The sequence below is a fragment of the Pecten maximus genome, chromosome 4 (assembly GCF_902652985.1).
Source record: "Pecten maximus chromosome 4, xPecMax1.1, whole genome shotgun sequence".
NCBI classification, from domain to species: Eukaryota; Metazoa; Mollusca; class Bivalvia; order Pectinida; family Pectinidae; genus Pecten; species Pecten maximus.
Genome location: NC_047018.1, coordinates 1,893,657 through 1,915,360, shown reverse-complemented (window position 1 = coordinate 1,915,360; position 21,704 = coordinate 1,893,657). Strand labels below are relative to the sequence as shown.

Below are 21,704 nucleotides of genomic sequence, written 5' to 3'. Positions count from 1 at the left end.
ACAATTTTTAATCCCCACCCCATAATGAAGCTACAAGTCAAATTTTGTTTTAATTCCCATCAGTGGTTATGAAGAAGTCAATTGTTGTTGTTGCGGGGGGGGTAAAACAATTGTACATAATACAAGGGATTGAGGGGAACCTTCACATCAACTCAGAGAAATATCTTTCCAGTAATATCAACAACAAAGTTAAACTGTCAAAATCTAAGATGTCCATCTGTTGACCATTTTGTTTTTCTCTTCACACTAAAAATTAACCAGGCACAACTAGGAACTTAAAGGAACCTATACATTGTGTTTGAGAAATATCTTCCTAGTACTTCCAAAGAAACAGCGATAACAACAAAGATCACTTTCAGATGAAGGACGATATTAAACAGCCCACCATCTGGTGATAGTTGGCTTAAAAATATGTTATTTAGTAAATGATATTGTAAAATACACAAAGGAACACCAAATCATGATTTGTCTGCATCCTCGCAGTATTTACTGTAATATAGATCACAAGTTTGCCACTATATAACTATTGTCTTATTAATTCAATTATAAAACACTTCTTTCACCACAAGTCATAGCTAGCAAACCCAATGATTTGTCTGCATCCTCGCAGTATTTACTGTAATATAGATCACAAGTTTGCCAGTATATAACTATTGTCTTATTAATTCAATTATAAAACACTTCTTTCACCACAAGTCATAGCTAGCAAACTCAATGATATATCACGATGCTGATACTTGTAGGACTACAAGCTGTATGGCAACGAAGGTAAACTTTTCCACACAACTTTTCACAAGACGTTGCTGAATGTTGCTAATGAAGGAGAGTGGCTAATTCTGGGAAATGCTGGCATTGAGGATGTAGAAGAAAGCTGCATATAAATTATCACAAATGAAAGTGGAAGTGAAGGCCAAGATGACTGAGAATTTCTATTTCTGAAAAAAAGATATATTCAGTTTTCTTCCCGCTGTAATTGGCCTAGCGAGATAGAGGCAGTCTGTGAAATTCACATGACACAGAGTTTCAGTCTAATATATCACTATAAGTAATGAAGCTATGTACCTAGAGTGCAATATAAATACATATCTAAATTGACCTTCAGAGTAGGACACGGATGAAAGTCATCTTCTATGCAAAACGAATGTGATCAAGTAACAAGAGATCCCAGAGGGATCTTGGCGCCCACCATTGAATGATCTTCATAGGTTCCATGTCAGATTGATCTTTTCTCTACTTTTCCCTTCATTTTACTAATCTGTGCAAATTGAGATATCCCTCCAGTACTTTTCAAACAAGGGAATCCTAGCTATATAAGAAATTTGAGATTTAACGATAATGGCTGTTTGTTTGCCAGGTTGTTTTCAGGACAGACTGGTCCAAAAATGCAATACAAGGGACCAAGGGGAACCTACTTATGAAATTTGAGAAAGATCCATTCAGTACTTTGAGAAATAGAGATAACAAACTTCAATTGTCAAAATCCAAGATGGCGGTCTGTCGGCCATTTTGTTTTCCAATTGATCTCAAAATGCAATTAGCATAACGAGGCACCAAGGGGAACCTCCATATGAAATTTGAGAAAGATCCATTCAGTACTTTCTCAGAAATAGCGATAACATACTTCAATTGTCAAAATCCAAGTTGGCTGCCTGTCAGCCATGTTGTTTTCTGATTGGTCTCAAAACGCAATATGCATAACTAGGCACCAAGGGGAACCTTCATATGAAATTTGAGAAAGATCCATTCAGTACTTTCTCAGAAATAGCGATAACAAACTTCAATTGTCAAAATCCAAGATGGCTGCCTGTCGGCCATTTTGTTTTCCGATTGGTCTCAAAACGCAATATGCATAACTAGGCACCAAGGGGAACCTTCATATGAAATTTGAGAAAGATCCCTTCAGTACTTTCTCAGAAATAGCGATAACAAACTTCAATTGTCAAAATCCAAGATGGCTGCCTGTCGGCCATGTTGTTATCCGATTGGTCTCAAAACGCAATATGCATAACTAGGCACCAAGGGGAACCTTCATATTAAATTTGAGAAAGATCCCTTCAGTACTTTCTCAGAAACAGTGATAACAAACTTCAATTGTCAAAATCCAAGATGGCTGCCTGTCGGCCATGTTGTTATCTGATTGGTCTCAAAACGCAATATGCATAACTAGGTACCAAGGGGAACCTTCATATTAAATTTGAGAAAGATCCCTTCAGTACTTTCTCAGAAATAGCGATAACAAACTTCAATTGTCAAAATCCAAGATGGCTGCCTGTCGGCCATGTTGTTATCTGATTGGTCTCAAAACGCAATATGCATAACTAGGCACCAAGGGGAACCTTCATATGAAATTTGAGAAAGATCCCTTCAGTGCTTTCTCAGAAATAGCGATAACAAACTTCAATTGTCAAAATCCAAGATGGCTGCCTGTCGGCCATTTTGTTTTCCGATTGGTCTCAAAACGCAATATGCATAACTAGGCACCAAGGGGAACCTACATATGAAATTTGAGAAAGATCCCTTCAGTACTTTCTGAGAAATAGCGATAACAAGAATTGTTTACGGACGGAGGGACGGAGGGACGGACGGACGGACGGACGGAGGGACGGACGGACGGACGGACGACGGACCACGGACGCAGGGCGATTTGAACAGCCCACCATCTGATGATGGTGGGCTAAAAATTCCACAGATCAGCTGATATACACAATGACGTCTCAGTGATCAGCTGATTTGTTGGTTAACATTGTCAAGTATGTTGGTTTTGTGATCGGCTGATATACACAATGACGTCTCAGTGATCAGCTGATTTGTTGGTTAACATTGTCAAGTATGTTGGTTTTGTGATCGGCTGGATTAGCTCGGGCCTCATAGTTACATATGGTTACTTCATGTCGATGCACCTGCGAAGATAAATGAAAATTTTATGTAAAACATGTAGAGGTTGACAGCCATTACAAGTTACTGTTACAACAGGAGAAAGGCGAATCATTCTCAAGTCATTCTTGTTTAATTGGTTCAACTTATGTAACTGAAGGAAACAACTGATACTGATAAATGTTTAATAGATTGCATTTTTACAAAACTTGTTATTCGTGTACATGTACACAGAAAGAAATGGTGACATCATCAATACCAGTGTACACAGCAAGAAATTGTGACATCATCGATACCAGTGTATACAGCAAGAAATGTTCACATCACAGACAATACAGTAGATTATAAAGCTTACACAACAATGAACACAAATATTTAGGAATTAGAATGTTTTTGGATTGTGTAACAAGTTTAGATCTGTATACCATTAATATCCATGCCAGTGTCTACCAAAATAAACCCATTCCCAACAACATCCAGGAACATTGTGCATCCAACCACTTAGTGATAATTTGTAAATGTATCAAACTTCATAAAAAGTTAATATACAGTCCATGAATTAACTTGATCTTTCCCCGTGTTTCCATGAGATGTTGTTAAGTTATTAATTGTGAGCTGATTGGTTTACCTCTGTAAAATCTCCTCTCAGACCAATGTAGTACACTTTCGTATTGTCTGCACCAAAATTACTTGGGAAATGGATGGAAAGGTGTTCCACGGAATTAAATCGGGCTACCCTGAAACATAAGTCATTTATGGAGATAAAGTTTCACCTCAATTTTGTTATATCCCAGGTCAATGTGAAATAACAGTTTTCTCTATATTTCAAAGTCTTTGATTTATAGTAAGTGTCTGGTAACAACACATACTTGGTACTATACTCTAACGCTCCTGTAGGGTCCGGGTGTAACTCAAACATCTGGTCAGGTTCAGCACCACACGCATCAAAGGTCATATTTGGCCGATTCTTGTAACTGAAATAAGAAAATTTAGGACTTGTAACCACAATTTTATATTTTTGCGAAGCCAAGGTCATGAGTGAATACAGCATCTACAGACAGAGGAGTCCATCAATGGCGGCCAGTATTTAATTGAATACTGACCACATGTATGTCAACACTGGTGTGAATTTACAATGTGATCTTAATTTCAGTCAGACTGTTCAGTATCAACAACAATCAGACTCAACATATTACTGACTGGAAAGCTAAAATGTAGGCATAAATACAAGATCAGGTATAATAGAAAATTATCATTTGGGGCTTAATTGGTATATTATACATGTACTGGTCAATGATTTAAATGATGAAAACAAGAGGTCCATTGGTCTTGATGGTCACCGGAGTCCAGAATTACATACTGATTTGACCAGTTTGACCTTGAAGTAGTGTACTTGTGCAATTAACTAAAAATCAAAATCGATGATGGTTGGAAGCAGCAGGGCAAACCAATCAGGTAACCTTTTTTCATAATCTGTTTTAAAGTAATTTCAGGTAAATGTTAATTATATTATTAATAAAAGATTATTCACAGCCCAATACATTTATTTTTGATGTGAAAAACATATAGACTAAGCAAAACTAGACCAGTTACAGTTATAAAATCATATTTATTAAATCAAATGTCTCATTTTCAAGGACAACTGCACTAAAATGTGGTAGTTTTATCACAGAACCCTTCAGTCGTCACACAGTCAGTGATAGTTTTATCACAGAACCCTTCAGTCGTCACAGTCAGTGGTAGTTTTATCACAGAACCCATCAGTCGTCACACAGTCAGTGGTGGTTTTATCACAGAACCCTTCAGTCGTCACAGTCAGTGGTAGTTTTATCACAGCACCCTTCAGTCGTCACAGTCAGTGGTAGTTTTATCACAGAACCCATCAGTCGTCACAGTCAGTGGTAGTTTTATCACAGCACCCTTCAGTCGTCACACAGTCAGTGGTAGTTTTATCACAGAACCCTTCAGTCAGCTCAGTCAGTGGTGGTTGGCATTTTAGACGGAGACCAGCTAGTACATAATACGGGTAGATTGTCTAAAGTTTCTAAACACCATGTAATATTATCACTGATATGTATGACCATCGACAGTGACATTTGTGTCAATTTCTCCTGATACGTATATAAAAGAGAACAATCTCCTGCCGATTAAAGGATTATAAGTTTTACCATTAATGATCGAAATCTGAAGGGTTTCCAATTAATCAATTGATTCCTGGCGATCATCACTACAATACTACCTTCAAGGCAGGTCAAGGTCATTCAACTGAAAAAAATTTGCGGTCTGTCAAAGCATGCCACTGTCCCAATATTATGACACTGGGTCTCTCAGTTAGTGAGGAGTTGTTTAAAGATTTTAACAATTGATCTGTGTGACCCTGAAAATACATCAAGGTTATTCATTTCAACACCTTTTGTAACCGTTCATCCTGGCATGAAACTGGCTCAATATCACAACTCATGTAGGCCTCGATCTTGAAAGAAGTTGTTAGAAGATTTTAACAGATTTGATCCTTGTGACCTTGAAAGTAGGTCGAGGTCATTCACATGAACAAACTTTTTAGCCCTTCGTCCCTGCATGAAAAGTTGTTTAATGATTTTGATATATTTGACCCCTATGACCTTGAAAATAGGTCAAGGTCATTCATTTGCACAAACTTTGTAACCCTTCACCCCAGCATGCTACTGGCCTGATACAATTGTATGACCCTGGGCCTCTTGGTTATTGAGAATAAGTTGAAAATGGACATTGTTTATGAAACATGATGCATATCTTCAGACAATAGACGATCGTGAAAGGTCACCTGAGACTTCATTTCATGTGACCTAATAAAGCAATTTTTTCCAACTAATGATCTTTCAAGGTTATACAGAGCATAATCAAGCAACAATAATAGCAATTTACTTGTCACACTTTACACACATGAAGTTCCTTAACAACAAGAGGCCCAGGGGCCTTAACGGTCATCTGACTCTAAATTAAAACCCTTATATTATTGTAGTATGCATTCTCTGTAGCAAGTATATAGTGGCACTGTTGGCCATGGTCGCCATCTAGGATTTCTGAACAACCCAATAAATAACAACACTTGGTGTGGACCATCTCAGGATCATTTCTGGTAAGTTAGAGCTGAATTCCACCGGTGGAATTTGAGAAAAAGTTTGAAATAGGTGTTGTTCAGGAAAACCATGATTGCGCAATCATGTTACAAAATGGCCGCCATTGCTGCCATGTCAAAGTTTTTACGAGGCCAAAAAAATAACAACACTTTGTTGGCCCTGCTTCCTTAACATCTTCACCAATTTCCAGCTCAATGGCACCAGTGGAACTGGAGAAGAAGTATAAAATGTGTTTTTCAAGATGGCTGTCATGGCAGCCATCTTGGATTTCTGGCCGACCCGATAAATAGCTACACTTGGTAAGGACAATCTCAGGATCATTTCTGGTAAGTTAGAGCTGAATTCCACCAGTGGAATTTGAGAAGAAGTTTGAAATAGGTGTTGTTCAGGAAAACCATGATTGCGCAATCTTGCTACAAAATGGCCGCCATATTGCTGCCATGTCAAAGTTTTTACGAGGCCAAAAAAAAAACACTATGTTGGCTCGCCTTCCTTGACATCCTCATCCATTCCCAGCTCAAAGGCACCAATGAACCTGGAGAAGAAGTTTAAAATGTGTTTTTCAAGATGGTGGTTATGGTGGCCATCTTGGATTTCGGACCGACCCGAAAAATAACGAAAAATAACAACACTTGGTCGGGATCATATCAGGATCATCTCAGGCAAGTTTCAGCTCAACAGCACTGATGGAACTTGAGAAGAAGTTTAAAATGTGTTTTTCAAGATGGCGGCTATGGCGGCCATCTTGGATTTCGGACCGACCCGAAAATAACAACACTTGGTCGAGATCATATCAGGATCATTTCAGGCAGGTTTCAGCTCAATAGCACTGGTAGAACTTGAGAAGAAGTTTAAAATGTGTTTTTCAAGATGGCGACCTCAGCGGCCATCTTGGATTACGGACCGACCTGAAAAATAACAACACTTGGTTGGGATCATATAAGGATCATCTCAGGCAAGTTTCAACTCAAAAGCACTGGTGGAAGTTGAGAAGAAGTTTAAAATGTGTTTTTCAAGATGGCGGCTATGGCGGCCATCTTGGATTTCGGACTGATCTAAAAAATAACAACACTTGGTCGGGATCATATCAGGATCATCTCAGGCAAGTTTCAACTCAAAAGCACTGGTGGAACTTGAGAAGAAGTTTAAAATGTGTTTTTCAAGATGCGGCTATGGCGGCCATCTTGGATTTCGGACCGACCCGAAAAATAACAACACTTGGTCGGGATCATATCAGGATCATTTCAGGCAAGTTTCAGCTCAATAGCACTGGTGGAAGTTGAGAAGAAGTTTAAAATGTGTTTTTCAAGATGGCGGCTATGGCGGCCATCTTGGATTTCGGACTGATCTAAAAAATAACAACACTTGGTCGGGATCATATCAGGATCATTTCAGGCAAGTTTCAGCTCAATAGCACTGGTGAAACTTGAGAAGAAGTTTTAAATGTGTTTTTCAAGATGGCGGCTACGGCGGCCATCTTGGATTTCGGACCGACCCGAAAAATAACAACACTTGGTCGGGATCATATCAGGATCATTTCAGGCAAGTTTCAGCTCAATAGCACTGGTGGAAGTTGAGAAGAAGTTTAAAATGTGTTTTTCAAGATGGCGGCTATGGCGGCCATCTTGGATTTTGGACTGATCTAAAAAATAACAACACTTGGTCGGGATCATATCAGGATCATTTCAGGCAAGTTTCAGCTCAATAGCACTGGTGAAACTTGAGAAGAAGTTTTAAATGTGTTTTTCAAGATGGCGGCTATGGCGGCCATCTTGGATTTCAGACCGACCCGAAAAATAACAACACTTTGTCGGGATCATCTCAGGATCATTTCTGGCAAGTTTCAGCCCGACAGCAGTGGTGGAACTTGAGAAGAAGTTTAAAATGTGTTTTCAAAATGGCGGCTATGGCGGCCATCTTGGATTTCGGACCAACCCGAAAAATAACAACACTTGGTCAGGACCATCTCAGGATCATTTCTGGCAAGTTTCATGTGAATCCCACTGGTGGAACTTGAGAAGAAGATTGAAATGTGAAAAGTTTACGGACGGCGGACGGCGCACGGCGGACGGCGGACGACGACGGACGAAGCACGATGGCTATAGGTCATCCTGACCCTTCGGGTCAGATGACCTAAAAATATGCCAAATCTGATATTAAGGCTGTTCCTGGAAAACACTTATGGGATGGGAGAAGGCACTTTAAAATAAGGGGACCCACCTATAGAAGTGATTTAAAATGTTGATAACCCTCCCACATATCCACTTTTTTGTGAACAGTACCCTGGTATGGAAGCAATTTTGATGTAAAAAATGGTACAAACACATCACGTACACCAACCAACGGATGTGATTTTAATTTGAACCCACCCCACCACATATAATTTAATAATACTTTCCCTCTTCCCGAATATGTTTTCCTGGAATAGCCCCAATAACTCAATTAATGATTAAATGTTTATCTATATCTCTGAAACGAATATGTTTCTGTGCTAGGTTTGGTTTGCTTTATGAAGTTGTTTTAATGATCAATATCATTGAAGTGTGACTGATAGCTGCCAAACTATACCACGTACTGCCTACAACATTAAATGTCTAGATGATTAGGTATTGATACTCACATTCTCATCAGGTTAGGTTGAGTGTCCTCTTCACCACCAATGACAATAATTCCCTTTAACTTCACACTTCCAGTGAATCTAAGAACAAACAAAATTAAGGCTGAATCACTCAATGAAAGAACTATTTCTAACATCTTCACCTGGACAATGTAATATCTGAATCATCCCAATATACCGTTATTTGCTGATATTTTGTACAATAAGAGTTTCTTGGACCAGTAGAGGCATCGTAATTGCTTAGTTAGAGTGCTGGCTACATAATCTCAGGTGAGGATCCCAGGTACATGGTTTGAAGCTCCATACGTATACCTATGCCAGTTTGTTTTTCGGGAAGCTGAGAAATGGGCCTTTTTGTGCTGTCCTTGTTTTGTCCTTGGGCAAGACACTTCACCCTTATTGCTCTTGATGGCATGTGATGGGCCTACCATATGTTGTTCATTGAGGTAGTCACCAACTACTACAAGGAAATAAAATTTTCAGTCTTCGAACTCTTCTTAACATGCAGAACTGGTGAGTAGTAAAGGCCAATATAGGCCATTACAGGGAATCCTATTTTGATTTCCTGGTTGAAAAGTGGGAGGGGTGTGCTTCAGCACATAACTACGATTTACTGTTGTGACTCTTAACAATGGCATCTTATTTTGAAAAGTGACCAACCAGGTAAGACACAAGTTTAATTATTGTACTAAACAAGAGATCCCAGAGGGATCTTGGCGCCCACCATTGAATGATCTTCATAGGTTCCATGTCAGATTGATCTTTTCTCTACTTTTCCCTTCATTTTACTAATCTGTGCAAATTGAGACATCCCTCCAGTACTTTTCAAATAAGGGAATCCTAGCTATATAAGAAATTTGAGATTTAACGATAATGGCTGTTTGTTTGCCAGGTTGTTTTCAGGACAGACTGGTCCAAAAATGCAATACAAGGGACCAAGGGGAACCTACTTATGAAATTTGAGAAAGATCCATTCAGTACTTTGAGAAATAGAGATAACATACTTCAATTGTCAAAATCCAAGATGGCGGTCTGTCGGCCATATTGCTTTCCAATTGATCTCAAAATGCAATTAGCATAACGACGCACCAAGGGGAACCTCCATATGAAATTTGAGAAAGATCCATTCAGTACTTTCTCAGAAATAGCGATAACAAACTTCAATTGTCAAAATCCAAGATGGCTGCCTGTCGGCCATGTTGTTTTCTGATTGGTCTCAAAACGCAATATGCATAACTAAGCACCAAGGGAAACCTACATATGAAATTTCAGAAAGATCCATTCAGTACATTCTCAGAAATAGCGATAACAAACTTCAATTGTCAAAATCCAAGATGGCTGCCTGTCGGCCATGTTGTTTTCGGATTGATCTCAAAAAGCAATATGCATAACTAGGCACCAAGGGAAACCTACATTAAAATTTGAGAAAGATCCATTCAGTACTTTCTCAGAAATAGTGATAACAAACTTCAATTGTCAAAATCCAAGATGGCTGCCTGTCGGCCATTTTGTTATCCGATTTGTCTCAAAACGCAATATGCATAACTAGGCACCAAGGGGAACCTTCATATGAAATTTGAGAAAGATCCCTTCAGTACTTTCTCAGAAATAGCGATAACAAACTTCAATTGTCAAAATCCAAGATGGCTGCCTGTCGGCCATGTTGTTATCCGATTGGTCTCAAAATGCAATATGCATAACTAGGCACCAAGGGGAACCTTCATATGAAATTTGAGAAAGATCCCTTCAGTACTTTCTCAGAAATAGCGATAACAAACTTCAATCATCAAAATCCAAGATGGCTGCCTGTCGGCCATTTTGTTTTCTGATTGGTCTCAAATCGCAATATGCATAACTAGGCACCAAGGGGAACCTACATATGAAATTTGAGAAAGATTCCTTCAGTACTTTCTCAGAAATAGCGATAACAAACTTCAATTGTCAAAATCCAAGATGGCTGCCTGTCGGCCATGTTGTTATCCGATTGGTCTCAAAATGCAATATGCATAACTAGGCACCAAGGGGAACCTTCATATGAAATTTGAGAAAGATCCCTTCAGTACTTTCTCAGAAATAGCGATAACAAGAATTGTTTACGGACGGAGGGACGGACGGACGGACGGACCACGGACCACGGACGCAGGGCGATTTGAACAGCCCACCATCTGATGATGGTGGGCTAAAAATAGAAAAAGAAAGACATACGGGATGTTAAACAGAAGTTCTTCATCAGCATCACTTTCCACAAACTGAAATAAAACAAGAAATCAGTGAGATTGATGGATTACGCATCTGAAAGTTATTACAGCTGGAATGTGCTGGCATATTGTGCATAGGATTCAAATTCAAGTGAAATAGGAAAGTACACTGCTTAAATAATTGTAGTTAAACTTTTTAAATAGCTGTATCTGTGAGTGATCTAAGCCCCAATGTCTAATATAGGCTAAGACATGGTTCCCAGCAAATTCGCTTTACTGTGAACAATTTGGATTACAGAAAACAAGAAATTGCAGAAAACAAACCCAACATTTTTTTTAAAGATTTTAAGTTTTTTTCCACTCACTGCCAATCATCTGTAATTAAATTTTTCACGACACTAGTTATAATTATTATTGATCATGTTTTAAATTCTACAAAATGTAGGTTCATCAGTAAACGGATCTTTTTATCAACTTGATCGGAAAAATTAATGCTATGCTGAATCGCATGTAAATGTACAGTACAGTAGCCATTTTGTGAGATGTTTTTTTTCTACATGAAAATCTGAACATATTTCATCAATTTGAAATTGATTATTTTAAAAATTTTACATCATGACACGAAAATAAATATGTGGATCTGTTTAAAGTATCACAAAATAATATAAACAAATTGATGTGCTTTACCTTTTCCTTATCCAATCGCTTATCCCAAGGTTTGAAAACATCTTTCCCAGATCCATCAACAGCTTCATTCAGGCATTCAACTCTCTGAGTGTCGATTTTCAGAAATAAACTGTAAGCAGCTGCCTTTTCCGCATCTGTTATATGGTCGTGGTCGTCATGCCCACCGCATCCATGACTGTGGCCATGCCCTGACATTTCCACAACTGTCTTTAACTGTTTGATTTAATTTCACCTTTCAATTCCAGCAGCATTTGCTTGGTTTGCATGAAAGTTGTGCTCGCTTCTAATTCGGTTGTGTAATTAGTAGCGAGTATTTTCAAAGCGTAAAGATAACCATGAATATAAAAACATTGTAGAGTCCCCTGATTGAAGAGTATTAACGATCTTGATGCAAAACATAAAAATGGCGACGAAAGGTGCGAGTGAAAACGTGGAGTTAGGTTTTTTGGAGGAAACACATCCAGACTTACTACGAAGCCACTATTTCCCAAGTAAAGTGGGTGGTAAACCTTCCTGGCTGTCTCTTACGCAGCTTCCTGTAGAAGTAAACTGTAAAGTATGTGGTAAATCTGCCATTTTCCTTTTGCAAGTCTATTCCCCTGATGAAAAAGTGTCGTCTGCTTTTCATCGAACCATTTTTGTTTTCGTATGTCGGAATCCTGGCTGTTCAATCAGAAATTCTAATATTAATTTTATGGTGTTCCGAAGTCAACTGCCTCGTCAAAATGACTTTTATAGCCCAGACCCTCCAAACGAGAATGTAAAGACCGATGGCCCTGTTCCCGATGCAGCTCTCTGTCGTGTTTGTGGAGCCCTAGGACCTAAACAGTGTGCAAAATGTCATTTAGCTTCGTACTGTAGCAAAGATCACCAGGTCATCGATTGGAAGAATGGACACAAGGCTATGTGTTTGGCCAATGGTATATACATTCATCTTGCTCACTTGTAATGTTCAAGCATTTTCATTGATTTAAACCACAGGTGCCTGACTCGTTTTATAACATATAAGAGTACATTTATTATAAAAAAAAATGACATTTCCGTATGTTGCAACATTGCATTTGATTGCCTGATAGAGCGGCGTTATATTTTTTATGAGAAAAAAGGTACATCAATAAAAATGTATTTACAGGAGTGTGTAGAGTAGATTAAAGTTGTTAGTATAAAGATTCACTTTGATAAAGCTATAGTTAATGTTATGGAGCTATAACACAAAAAATGGTCTGTGCTCTCATCATATACATCTTCTCAGTTTATTAACTCAACTAGTCCAAAGGATTGATGGGCTTATGCCACTGCATGCATGTTGTCTATCAACTTTACACTACTAATTATATAAGATTTCAATCAAATTTGGGATGGAGAATCCATTAAGGATGCTTCATACCAAATATAATCCAAATCCTTCCTTTCCCTTAGAAGATTGCTCTGTCGGTCCTAAGCCGCTGGTTTGGCCAGACCCTTAGTACATAGTTGGTTCTCCTTTGCCCAAGTTGCTTCAGACCAAATTTGAACGAATTCCTTTCTTTCCTGCAGAAGAAGAAGGATGTTAAAGAATTTCCTATATTTCTCAAATAGTGTCCTGCCCCTTTGATAGCTAGGCCCTGGGTAGGGTAGACAAAAGGGTCCCCATCGATACCTCAGACCGAATTTGGTCAAAATTCACTCAGTCATATATGACTATCACTAGGAGTGATTTTTAGAAAAAAGTTGACGAACAACAAACAGATGCCATGAAATGGCAATAGCACACAAGGCTTTTCAGACTAGGTGAGTTAACAAGAGGTCAATGGGCTTTTTTCACTCAACTGTTTAGTTTCCATTGCAACTTTGAAGTTGATCTAGGTCATTAATGCATATTCTAATTAGCTGATTACTTTATTTATTTTATTATTCAAATATAAGAGTATTGAGAAGTCCATTAACATTTTAACATATTTGACCCTTGTGACCATGAATGTAGGTCAAAGACATTCATTTGAACAAATTTGGTAGGCCTTCACCCCAGTATGCTACAGACTCATTATCAGGTCTCTCACAGGCCCCTTTGTTATTGAGAAGATGTCATTTAATATATTTTACTATATTTACCACTGTGACCTTGAATATAGGTCAAATTCATTCATTTGAACAAGAAAGCCATTCAGTCCAGCATGCAACAGGCACACTATCAGATCTCTAGGCCTCTTGCATTGGTTATTGACAGTTTAAATGGACAATTTGACAGACTTCGGACACGACACCATGGCATAAGCTCACTCGCTCTTGGGGCAGTACTTAGTGTGATAAAAGTGTTCATAGTAAAATATATAATCCAATAAAACAAATTTTTCCTTTTTTGATTCTCCAATATTGGCATTATTTTTATCATTTTGGTAAAAAATTATGTATTTATCAAACTTTGTAGATAAAACGGGAAAAACAGATGTGAAAGGTGTGCTCTTCCCAGAACTAGAACTTATCACAGAATCTGAGGAATTTGATGATGTCAACTCTGACGATGAATCTGATACAAAAGGAGAAAATGAAAAGTGGCAAGAATACCAAGACTTCCTCAAATCAGACAAAGCAGGCAGTCTAATACCAGATACTGCCGCAAAAAGTGAACTGGAGAAAATGGCCACAGCAGAAAATATGGATGACAAGATTTTCAGAAAATTCAAGGAACGGATAAAGACAAATCCTGAGCAAGTATGTTATAATCATCAATTGAATAACATCTATACAGTATATCCCTCTAGTAGGTTTATAAGTATATATTAAAGTGTACATGGAGCGAAAACTGATATACATTTATAGATTTATTCTTTTTGTTCCCAAAAGAAAGAAGTCGAAAACAAGATCAAAATTGTTTCATCTAGTACTGCATGAGATACTGACCCCCAAATTAAGTGCCTGTCAATCTACTGCTAATTAGCATACTGCTCACTCATGCTGAATGACAGCTTTCTAGCTGTGACGTCACAATTAAGTTCATCCGACAAAAAACATTGTGTATGGAAGAGCATGATGACTATACAGGGTCAAATTGTGAATTGAACACAGATTTTAAGGGGTTTGGGTAACAGTTAAGATACAATTTATTAACTTGCATCCTGATCGGACAATTCAATATTACTAATGGTGTTTTACTACTCCTTTCAACACACGTCCAAAATAACTTTAATTTAAGTTAACACTAATTATTATCTGAAATGCTTAATGACTAAAGTAAAGTATACATGACCTTTAATATGAATTTAAGCTGCAATCATAATACTTTCTATGACTTTTATTACAACTACATGATTATATTGAATAAGTTTTGTTTTATAAATGCAAAAATACAGAAATTATATTATTTGAGAGTTAAAACATAGACATATTTTGTAGTGAATAACTTGCTGCATTAACAAAAGCACTATAGTGTTATAGATAGATCAGAACAGCTAATCATTAATTGGGACACCTGTATAGATAAATAAGAAGGCTTGTCAACAAATCATGAAGGTTGGCAACTAGAGTACATTTCTTTTATGACAACGTTGACAGGGATACACGAGGTCTTGAATAGTTGGAAATGCATGGGGTGGATTTATAGTCTGCAGTGTAATTTGAAATCAGTATCTAGTTATTTGTATTTATCTGATAAAAAATTACCATCTCGTACCCTTTGTTAATGTTCCTGCTGACAAGATGAGCACTTTTACCCCCAAGTACAACACTAATTTGCTTTCAAAATGCGATCTTTTTAATCCCAATGTGGATTATTGGTGTGAAACATCATTGGGGAGGACAATCATATTTTTTAAATGAGGCTGGAATGACTCATGGTGAAATATATAGAGGTCAGGCCCCACTACTCCTCCTTAATACCTTACTCATGTGCAAATCTAATGAGCTATTGCAATTCAATTGAATTGAATTGCTAAAAATCATGAGTCATGTGACCTAGCTGTTTCTACCACAATAATATCAGCTTGAATCAAAGTGAAACATGGCCAAATTTCATTTAGAATATAACATATATTTCTACCACAATACCCTGTGTTATTCCACTGTTATTAAAAGGCATGATAAGCATGAAAATATTCAAGTGATTTCTAGAGGTATATAGTTAAAAGCACCTGCGAAAAGTAATAGCAATCGATCAGACATTGAAAGGCTTGACAACAGGTACTAAAAGTTCTGTCAGGATATGTATATCTATATTGTTTTGCATTTGTTGTAAAATAAATAAAGTTAAAATTTCCTCTTGCAATGAAGTTAAATGTAGCTTTAATATTTCTGTTTTTGATCATTTTAGGTTTTAAGGTACCATAAAGGAGGCCAGCCATTATGGGTGTCGATGAATCACATCCCCAGTGAAACAGATATCCCAGCATGCTCTTGTGGAGCCAAACGGCAATTTGAATTTCAAGTATGAGATTTTAAAATTATTTTTCTTTTTTCAAATTGAAGAGTGGTATATTTGACAGTTTGATTAGTCTATGTTATAATACTCATTTACTGGGTATATTGTATCAGTCCCATTAGTCAAAATTAAAAATGTAAATGTCATACAAGCTGTAGAACTATAAACTCTATTTAAGGATTAACTTTTTATTTTGTTTAGTTTATGAGATCATCATGCAATGGAGCACAAGCTTAAAGTCAATATTGCATTAACGAACAACTTATTTGCTCCATTGCAGGGCTCAAGATGGAGATAATTACCAGGTGGCCTATATATAGTGGGCCAACAAATCTAGGCACTAATTGGAAAAGTTGGTTCACCTGGTCCAGTTGTCTTAATCTCTTCAAAACATTTCCTATTAACTTTTCAGATCGGTGTACAATAACATCTGTCTGTAACTTTTTGGATTGTAAATGTCATTCAAGCATTGACTGCAACCTTTGAAAGAAAATAACCACATTGCACACACATTCAAGCAGTTTGTAATTTGGTTTTTCTATCGCCGTTTGATGAAATCACAACATATCGAAACTCAGCAGTGCAAACTGCAGCCATCTTACAAAGCATGTTTTAGATTGTGATCAGAGAAGTGTTTATGTGATGGTAGTAGGACACATTTTCTGGATTTTACTTCATGTCTATCTAACATTTTTCATTACAAATTGTTTAGCCATATACAGCTAGGTCAATAGCTGGTTGCTAACAGTGTATATAAGGTGCCATGCCACCAAAACTAAGTGCCACTTTGAGCCCTGCATTGGATTTATAATCTCATAAACTGAACAAAATAAAAGGTTAATACTTTATGTTTGCAATACTTTCTTTTAACAGCATTTAAAAAGTCGGACACAAATATTTTCCCGGTATGATCTATTCAAAATTATTCTAAAGTCAGTTTATACAATTTACAAAAGCCATTGACTGACAACCCATTTTCTCTTTTTTAAACATATCTTATCACAAGAGGATTGGACACAAGTTTTTACAACAATAAAGTCCTTTTCTCAAATATGTACATTAAATTTACAAAATGGCATAACTGGATAATAAATAATATGATATTTAAATAATATTTATGATATAACTAGGTAATAACATAAGAAAAAATGCAGAACCCATTTTCTGTTTGACAACAGAAGAAACACTTTCCCTAATTTCAGTTATTTCATTCATATTAAATTACAGGAATTCTACAGTTGTCTTAGTATTGTATCAAATAAATCATTATAATTTTGACATGAAAATTAGGCATGCATTTGTTAGTAAACACTGACATGTGGTTTTTGGAAAGAAGTCTGTCAATATTTTAATTTTATCCATATTTATATGCTTCACAGTCTACACTCAAGTTTTTGAGAAATAAACATAAACGGAGTTGCTTTCACTGAGGTTACTGATTACAGTATGTCTTTAATTAGTTTGCCTCAAGAATACTCTGTCAATTCTTGCAGAACATAGGGTCCATATTCATAAACAATTATCATGCTCATTTTACATGGCCTGTATTCAAATTGTTTCAGATAGTGGCTCAAGTGATTGAATTGAAATAACACTATAACACTGTACATTAAATCACTGTTTGATTTTGACTTTTTAACCATTTAAAAGATTTGAGTTACAAGAAAGGGTGAGAGTGCATGAGAATGATTTTTTTAAAGAACAGAATGAATGATAATGTAATATTGTTGTTAACATACCATGGGAATTGTGTTGACTCGTCCAGAATGTGATGAGTGACACTATTTTGAGTTGTGTTGACTCGTCCTGGAGGTGATGAGTGATACTATGTATAATTGTGTTGACTCGTCCTGAAGGTGTTGAGTGACACTATGTATAATTGTGTTGACTCGTCCTGGAGGTGATGCGTGACACTATTTAGAGCTGTGTTGACTCATCCTGAAGGTGATGAGTGACACTATGTATAATTGTGTTGACTCGTCCTGAATGCGGTGAGTGATACTATGTATAATTTTGTTGACTCGTCCTGAAGGTCATGAGTGACACTATTTAGAGTTATGTTGACTCGTCCTGAAGGTGATGAGTGATACTATGTATAATTGTGTTGACTCGTCCTGAAGGTGATGAGGGACACTATGTATAATTGTGTTGACTCGTCCTGAATGTGGTGAGTGATACTATGTATAATTGTGTTGACTCGTCCTGAATGTGATGAGTGACACTATGTAGAGTTGTGTTGACTCGTCCTGAAGGTGTTGAGCGACACTATTTAGAGTTGTGTTGACTCGTGCTGAAGGTGATGAGTGACACTATGTATAATTGTGTTGACTGGTCCTGAAGGTGATGAGTGACACTATGTATAATTGTGTTGACTCGTCCTGAAGGTGATGAGTGACACTATGTATAATTGTGTTGACTCGTCCTGAAGGTGATTAGTGAAACTATGTATAATTGTGTTGACTCGTCCTGAAGGTGATGAGTGACACTATTTAGAGTTATGTTGACTCGTCCTGAAGGTGTTGAGCGACACTATGTATAATTGTGTTGACTCGTCCTGAAGGTGATGAGTGACACTATGTATAATTGTGTTGACTCGTCCTGAAGGTGATTAGTGACACTATGTATAATTGTGTTGACTCGTCCTGAAGGTCATGAGTGACACTATTTAGAGTTGTGTTGACTCGTTCTGAAGGTCATGAGTGACACTATGTATAGTTGTATTGACTCGTCCTGAATGTGGTGAGTGACACTATGTATAATTGTGTTGACTCGTCCTGAAGGTCATGAGTGACACTATGTATAATTGTGTTGACTCGTCCTGAAGGTCATGAGTGACACTATTTAGAGTTGTGTTGACTCGTCCTGAAGGTCATGAGTGACACTATGTATAGTTGTGTTGACTCGTCCTGAAGGTGATGAGTGACACTATTTAGAGTTGTGTTGACTCATCCTGAAGGTGATGAGTGACACTATGTATAATTGTGTTGACTCGTCCTGAAGGTGATGAGTGACACTATGTATAATTGTGTTGACTCGTCCTGAAGGTGATGATGAGTGACACTATGTATAATTGTGTTGACGCGTCCTGAATGTGATGAGTGACACTATGTATAATTGTGTTGACTCGTCCTGAAGGTCATGAGTGACACTATTTAGAGTTGTGTTGACTCGTCCTGAAGGTCATGAGTGACACTATGTATAATTGTGTTGACTCGTCCTGAAGGTGATGAGTGACACTATGTAGAATTGTGTTAACTCGTCCTGAAGGTGATGAGTGACACTATGTATAATTGTGTTGACTCGTCCTGAAGGTGATGTGTGACACTATGTATAATTGTGTTGACTCGTCCTGAAGGTGATGAGTGACACTATGTATAATTGTGTTGACTCGTCCTGAAGGTGATGAGCGACACTATGTATAATTGTGTTGACTTTTCCTGAAGGTGATGAGCGACACTATGTATGAAGGTGATGACTAGTGATAGTGTGTGACCCTGTATAATCAATATAATTTACACTTAGTCAAAACTCTTTACAGATATATGCTTGTTCTGGTGCGATTGTAGATCTAGACTACACTTGCCATTTCGATCATATCTTATATTGCAAATCATCATTCATCTTCATGCAGATCATCATTCACTACACATTGTATGATTAACATCAATATTGTTTGAATCATCACATTTAATCCTTTATCTATATCTTGTTGATATTTATTATTTATAATACCGAATGGCAGTAACTTCTGTACACACAGGTAGGGTATATTTACATACCGGTATTGCTTTATGTTAATAATATTAAAATAACAGAAAATTCAGTGACATATTTACTGTTGTAGGTGATGCCACAGATGTTGAGCCATCTTCAGGTTGACCAGCTCGGGGACAGTCTGGACTGGGGAACCCTGTGTATTTATACTTGTAGTAACAGCTGTCAGATAGGAAACTCCTATCAACCAGAGTTCATCTGGAAACAGGACTATGCTGCAGAGGAGCAGTAACTTCATGCTATGTCTGTGAAATGAATATGTCCTGTTTATCAAAGCGTTGTTATTAAAGTTTGACCGCCAGATGTGTGTTGAACAGTAATTGATAAGATTTATGAATAAAAGAATCTTACACTCCTATTTATGATTAACTGTGATGGAATAAATATCCTATTTATACAAAAATCTGCATTCGCACTGGAATATTTAGCCTCCAATACTTCATTTATATATCACATAACACCACAGACAACCCTACACAGATCACTGCAAAACCAGTGTTGTAGGTGTACATGTAATGTAGGTGTACCATTTTTTGTTGTGATGATAAACCCCAATTTTAGCCCGTTTCACCTCAATTACTTACATGTCGAATGTTATGGTAATATGCATAGATAGTAAATGATTTGCATGTTAGCACTGTAATATTAATATAATAAATAATATCAAAAAACATTACACACAAACATTATCTTGCTCGTGTACAAAGTCATATATATATTACATGTATGTAAAACTGCACTATATAAACTAAACCAATTCAGTTGCGATTTCACAGCTTATGACTGCCAACTGAAATTTTAATTTGAAAATGTTCAAAAAAAAAATAGCACCGACAAAAAGCAGATGGTAATATAGCATTGAACGGCTTTCAGTTGGCATTCATAGTCAATATGACGCGCTTCATGTTGAATTTGCCTCTGTCCAGTTGGCATTCATATTGACTATGAATGCCAACTGAAAGCCGTTCAATGCTTAAATGAGCACCACAGGGCGCAAACAAGTGCCACGATTACAAACTAATTTGTACATGAATGGAAGTGAAGGAAACGGCTATAGATAACACAAAAACACGGTATACTTGTAAGATTCTTTATTTTGGTTTGATTAGGTAATATTTACTGGTTGAGAAAAATACAAGATTCCAGTTTAGTTTGATAGCATAAACTCATTTCAACGACAAAATGCCCCTTTACGATATACATAAATGTAGATGCATTCTATTCAATGAATTGCAAGATGCTGATGCTACTGAAAATTCCACGTAATTTGTTAAGTATTTCAGCATACATGTCAGCCTTGGATACCAGTATGTTTCTTGGGACCTGATTCAGGTAATATGTAGTGTATATTGTCCACTTTTATCAAACAAACTGGATCAAAATACAACCTACTTGGTTGTAGGTCATCTCCATAAACTCTTCATACATATACGGTATGTATATACAACATCTTTGTTTATTGAATAATAAAGATATATGCAGGCAGAATTTTTTTTTTTTTTTTTTTACACATTCCCTTCAAGTTTTGATTGGAGTATCACATGGCGTTGTCCACCTGACCATACAAATTTTGTTTGGAGAATTTATTTGTCTGGAGATTTTATTTATGTTTCAATATCTATGAAACTTTGTAGAATTTGTTAACATGACAGCATGTAGGAATGGTTTTCCTATTTTGTGCATTTTGATGAAAGTTTGATTGATGCAAGAACCTATGCCACTTTGGCATCGGGTGATTATAAAATATCTTTACTATTATTAGTCGACACCCACTGACGGGGGTACTCCAGCTTACCTCCACCTCCAAAACCAGGCATGACCTTAAATGACCCTGGCTGTTGATAGGACGTTAAACAAAATAAACCAAACTCACATGGCAGTAATTGCTGTGGTTTTAAGTATATTAACTTTTCTCTAAAATGACAGTAGTTGTTCAAAATATTTACATGCTTGTAGGACTTGGATAGCTTTGAAATATTCATTTCCAGTTTCACATTTCCATAATGTGTGCTTCTACATGTACATTATTTTGATGTACATGT

The 21,704-nt window shown here is 37.0% G+C and overlaps 2 protein-coding genes across 2 annotated transcripts; one reads left to right on the top strand and one right to left on the bottom strand.

Annotated features, from left to right (window-relative positions):
* Window positions 1-458: 458 nt before the first annotated feature.
* Window positions 459-11,815, bottom strand: LOC117324950 (PITH domain-containing protein 1-like). Its single transcript, XM_033880790.1, has 7 exons — window positions 11,496-11,815; window positions 10,816-10,859; window positions 8,614-8,691; window positions 3,744-3,848; window positions 3,503-3,611; window positions 2,679-2,900; window positions 459-1,155 (listed from the first exon to the last, which is right to left on the bottom strand). Exons 1-6 carry the CDS (start codon window positions 11,688-11,690, stop codon window positions 2,799-2,801), a joined length of 633 nt encoding a protein of 210 aa, XP_033736681.1. The 5' UTR covers window positions 11,691-11,815; the 3' UTR covers window positions 459-1,155; window positions 2,679-2,798.
* Window positions 11,816-11,852: 37 nt separating this feature from the next.
* On the top strand, window positions 11,853-20,020 carry LOC117324949 (programmed cell death protein 2-like). The gene is made up of 4 exons (XM_033880789.1): window positions 11,853-12,415; window positions 13,903-14,186; window positions 15,781-15,894; window positions 19,733-20,020. Exons 1-4 carry the CDS (start codon window positions 11,884-11,886, stop codon window positions 19,892-19,894), a joined length of 1,092 nt encoding a protein of 363 aa, XP_033736680.1. The 5' UTR covers window positions 11,853-11,883; the 3' UTR covers window positions 19,895-20,020.
* Window positions 20,021-21,704: the final 1,684 nt, after the last annotated feature.

What these genes read in the sequence shown, in the direction of transcription:
- LOC117324950 (XM_033880790.1), bottom strand. Translation starts at nt 11,690, where the DNA reads ATGTCAGGGCATGGCCACAGTCATGGATGCGGTGGGCATGACGACCAC. An exon ending in CAACCTAACCTGATGAGAAT is followed by an intron (nt 3,849 to 8,613) that starts GTGAGTATCAAT and finishes TTCTTATTTCAG; the next exon opens with TTACAAGAATCGGCCAAATA. An exon ending in TGAGAGGAGATTTTACAGAG is followed by an intron (nt 2,901 to 3,502) that starts GTAAACCAATCA and finishes TTATCTTCGCAG; the next exon opens with GTGCATCGACATGAAGTAAC.
- LOC117324949 (XM_033880789.1), top strand. Translation starts at nt 11,884, where the DNA reads ATGCAAAACATAAAAATGGCGACGAAAGGTGCGAGTGAAAACGTGGAG. An exon ending in GGCTATGTGTTTGGCCAATG is followed by an intron (nt 12,416 to 13,902) that starts GTATATACATTC and finishes CAAACTTTGTAG; the next exon opens with ATAAAACGGGAAAAACAGAT. An exon ending in AACGGCAATTTGAATTTCAA is followed by an intron (nt 15,895 to 19,732) that starts GTATGAGATTTT and finishes TTACTGTTGTAG; the next exon opens with GTGATGCCACAGATGTTGAG.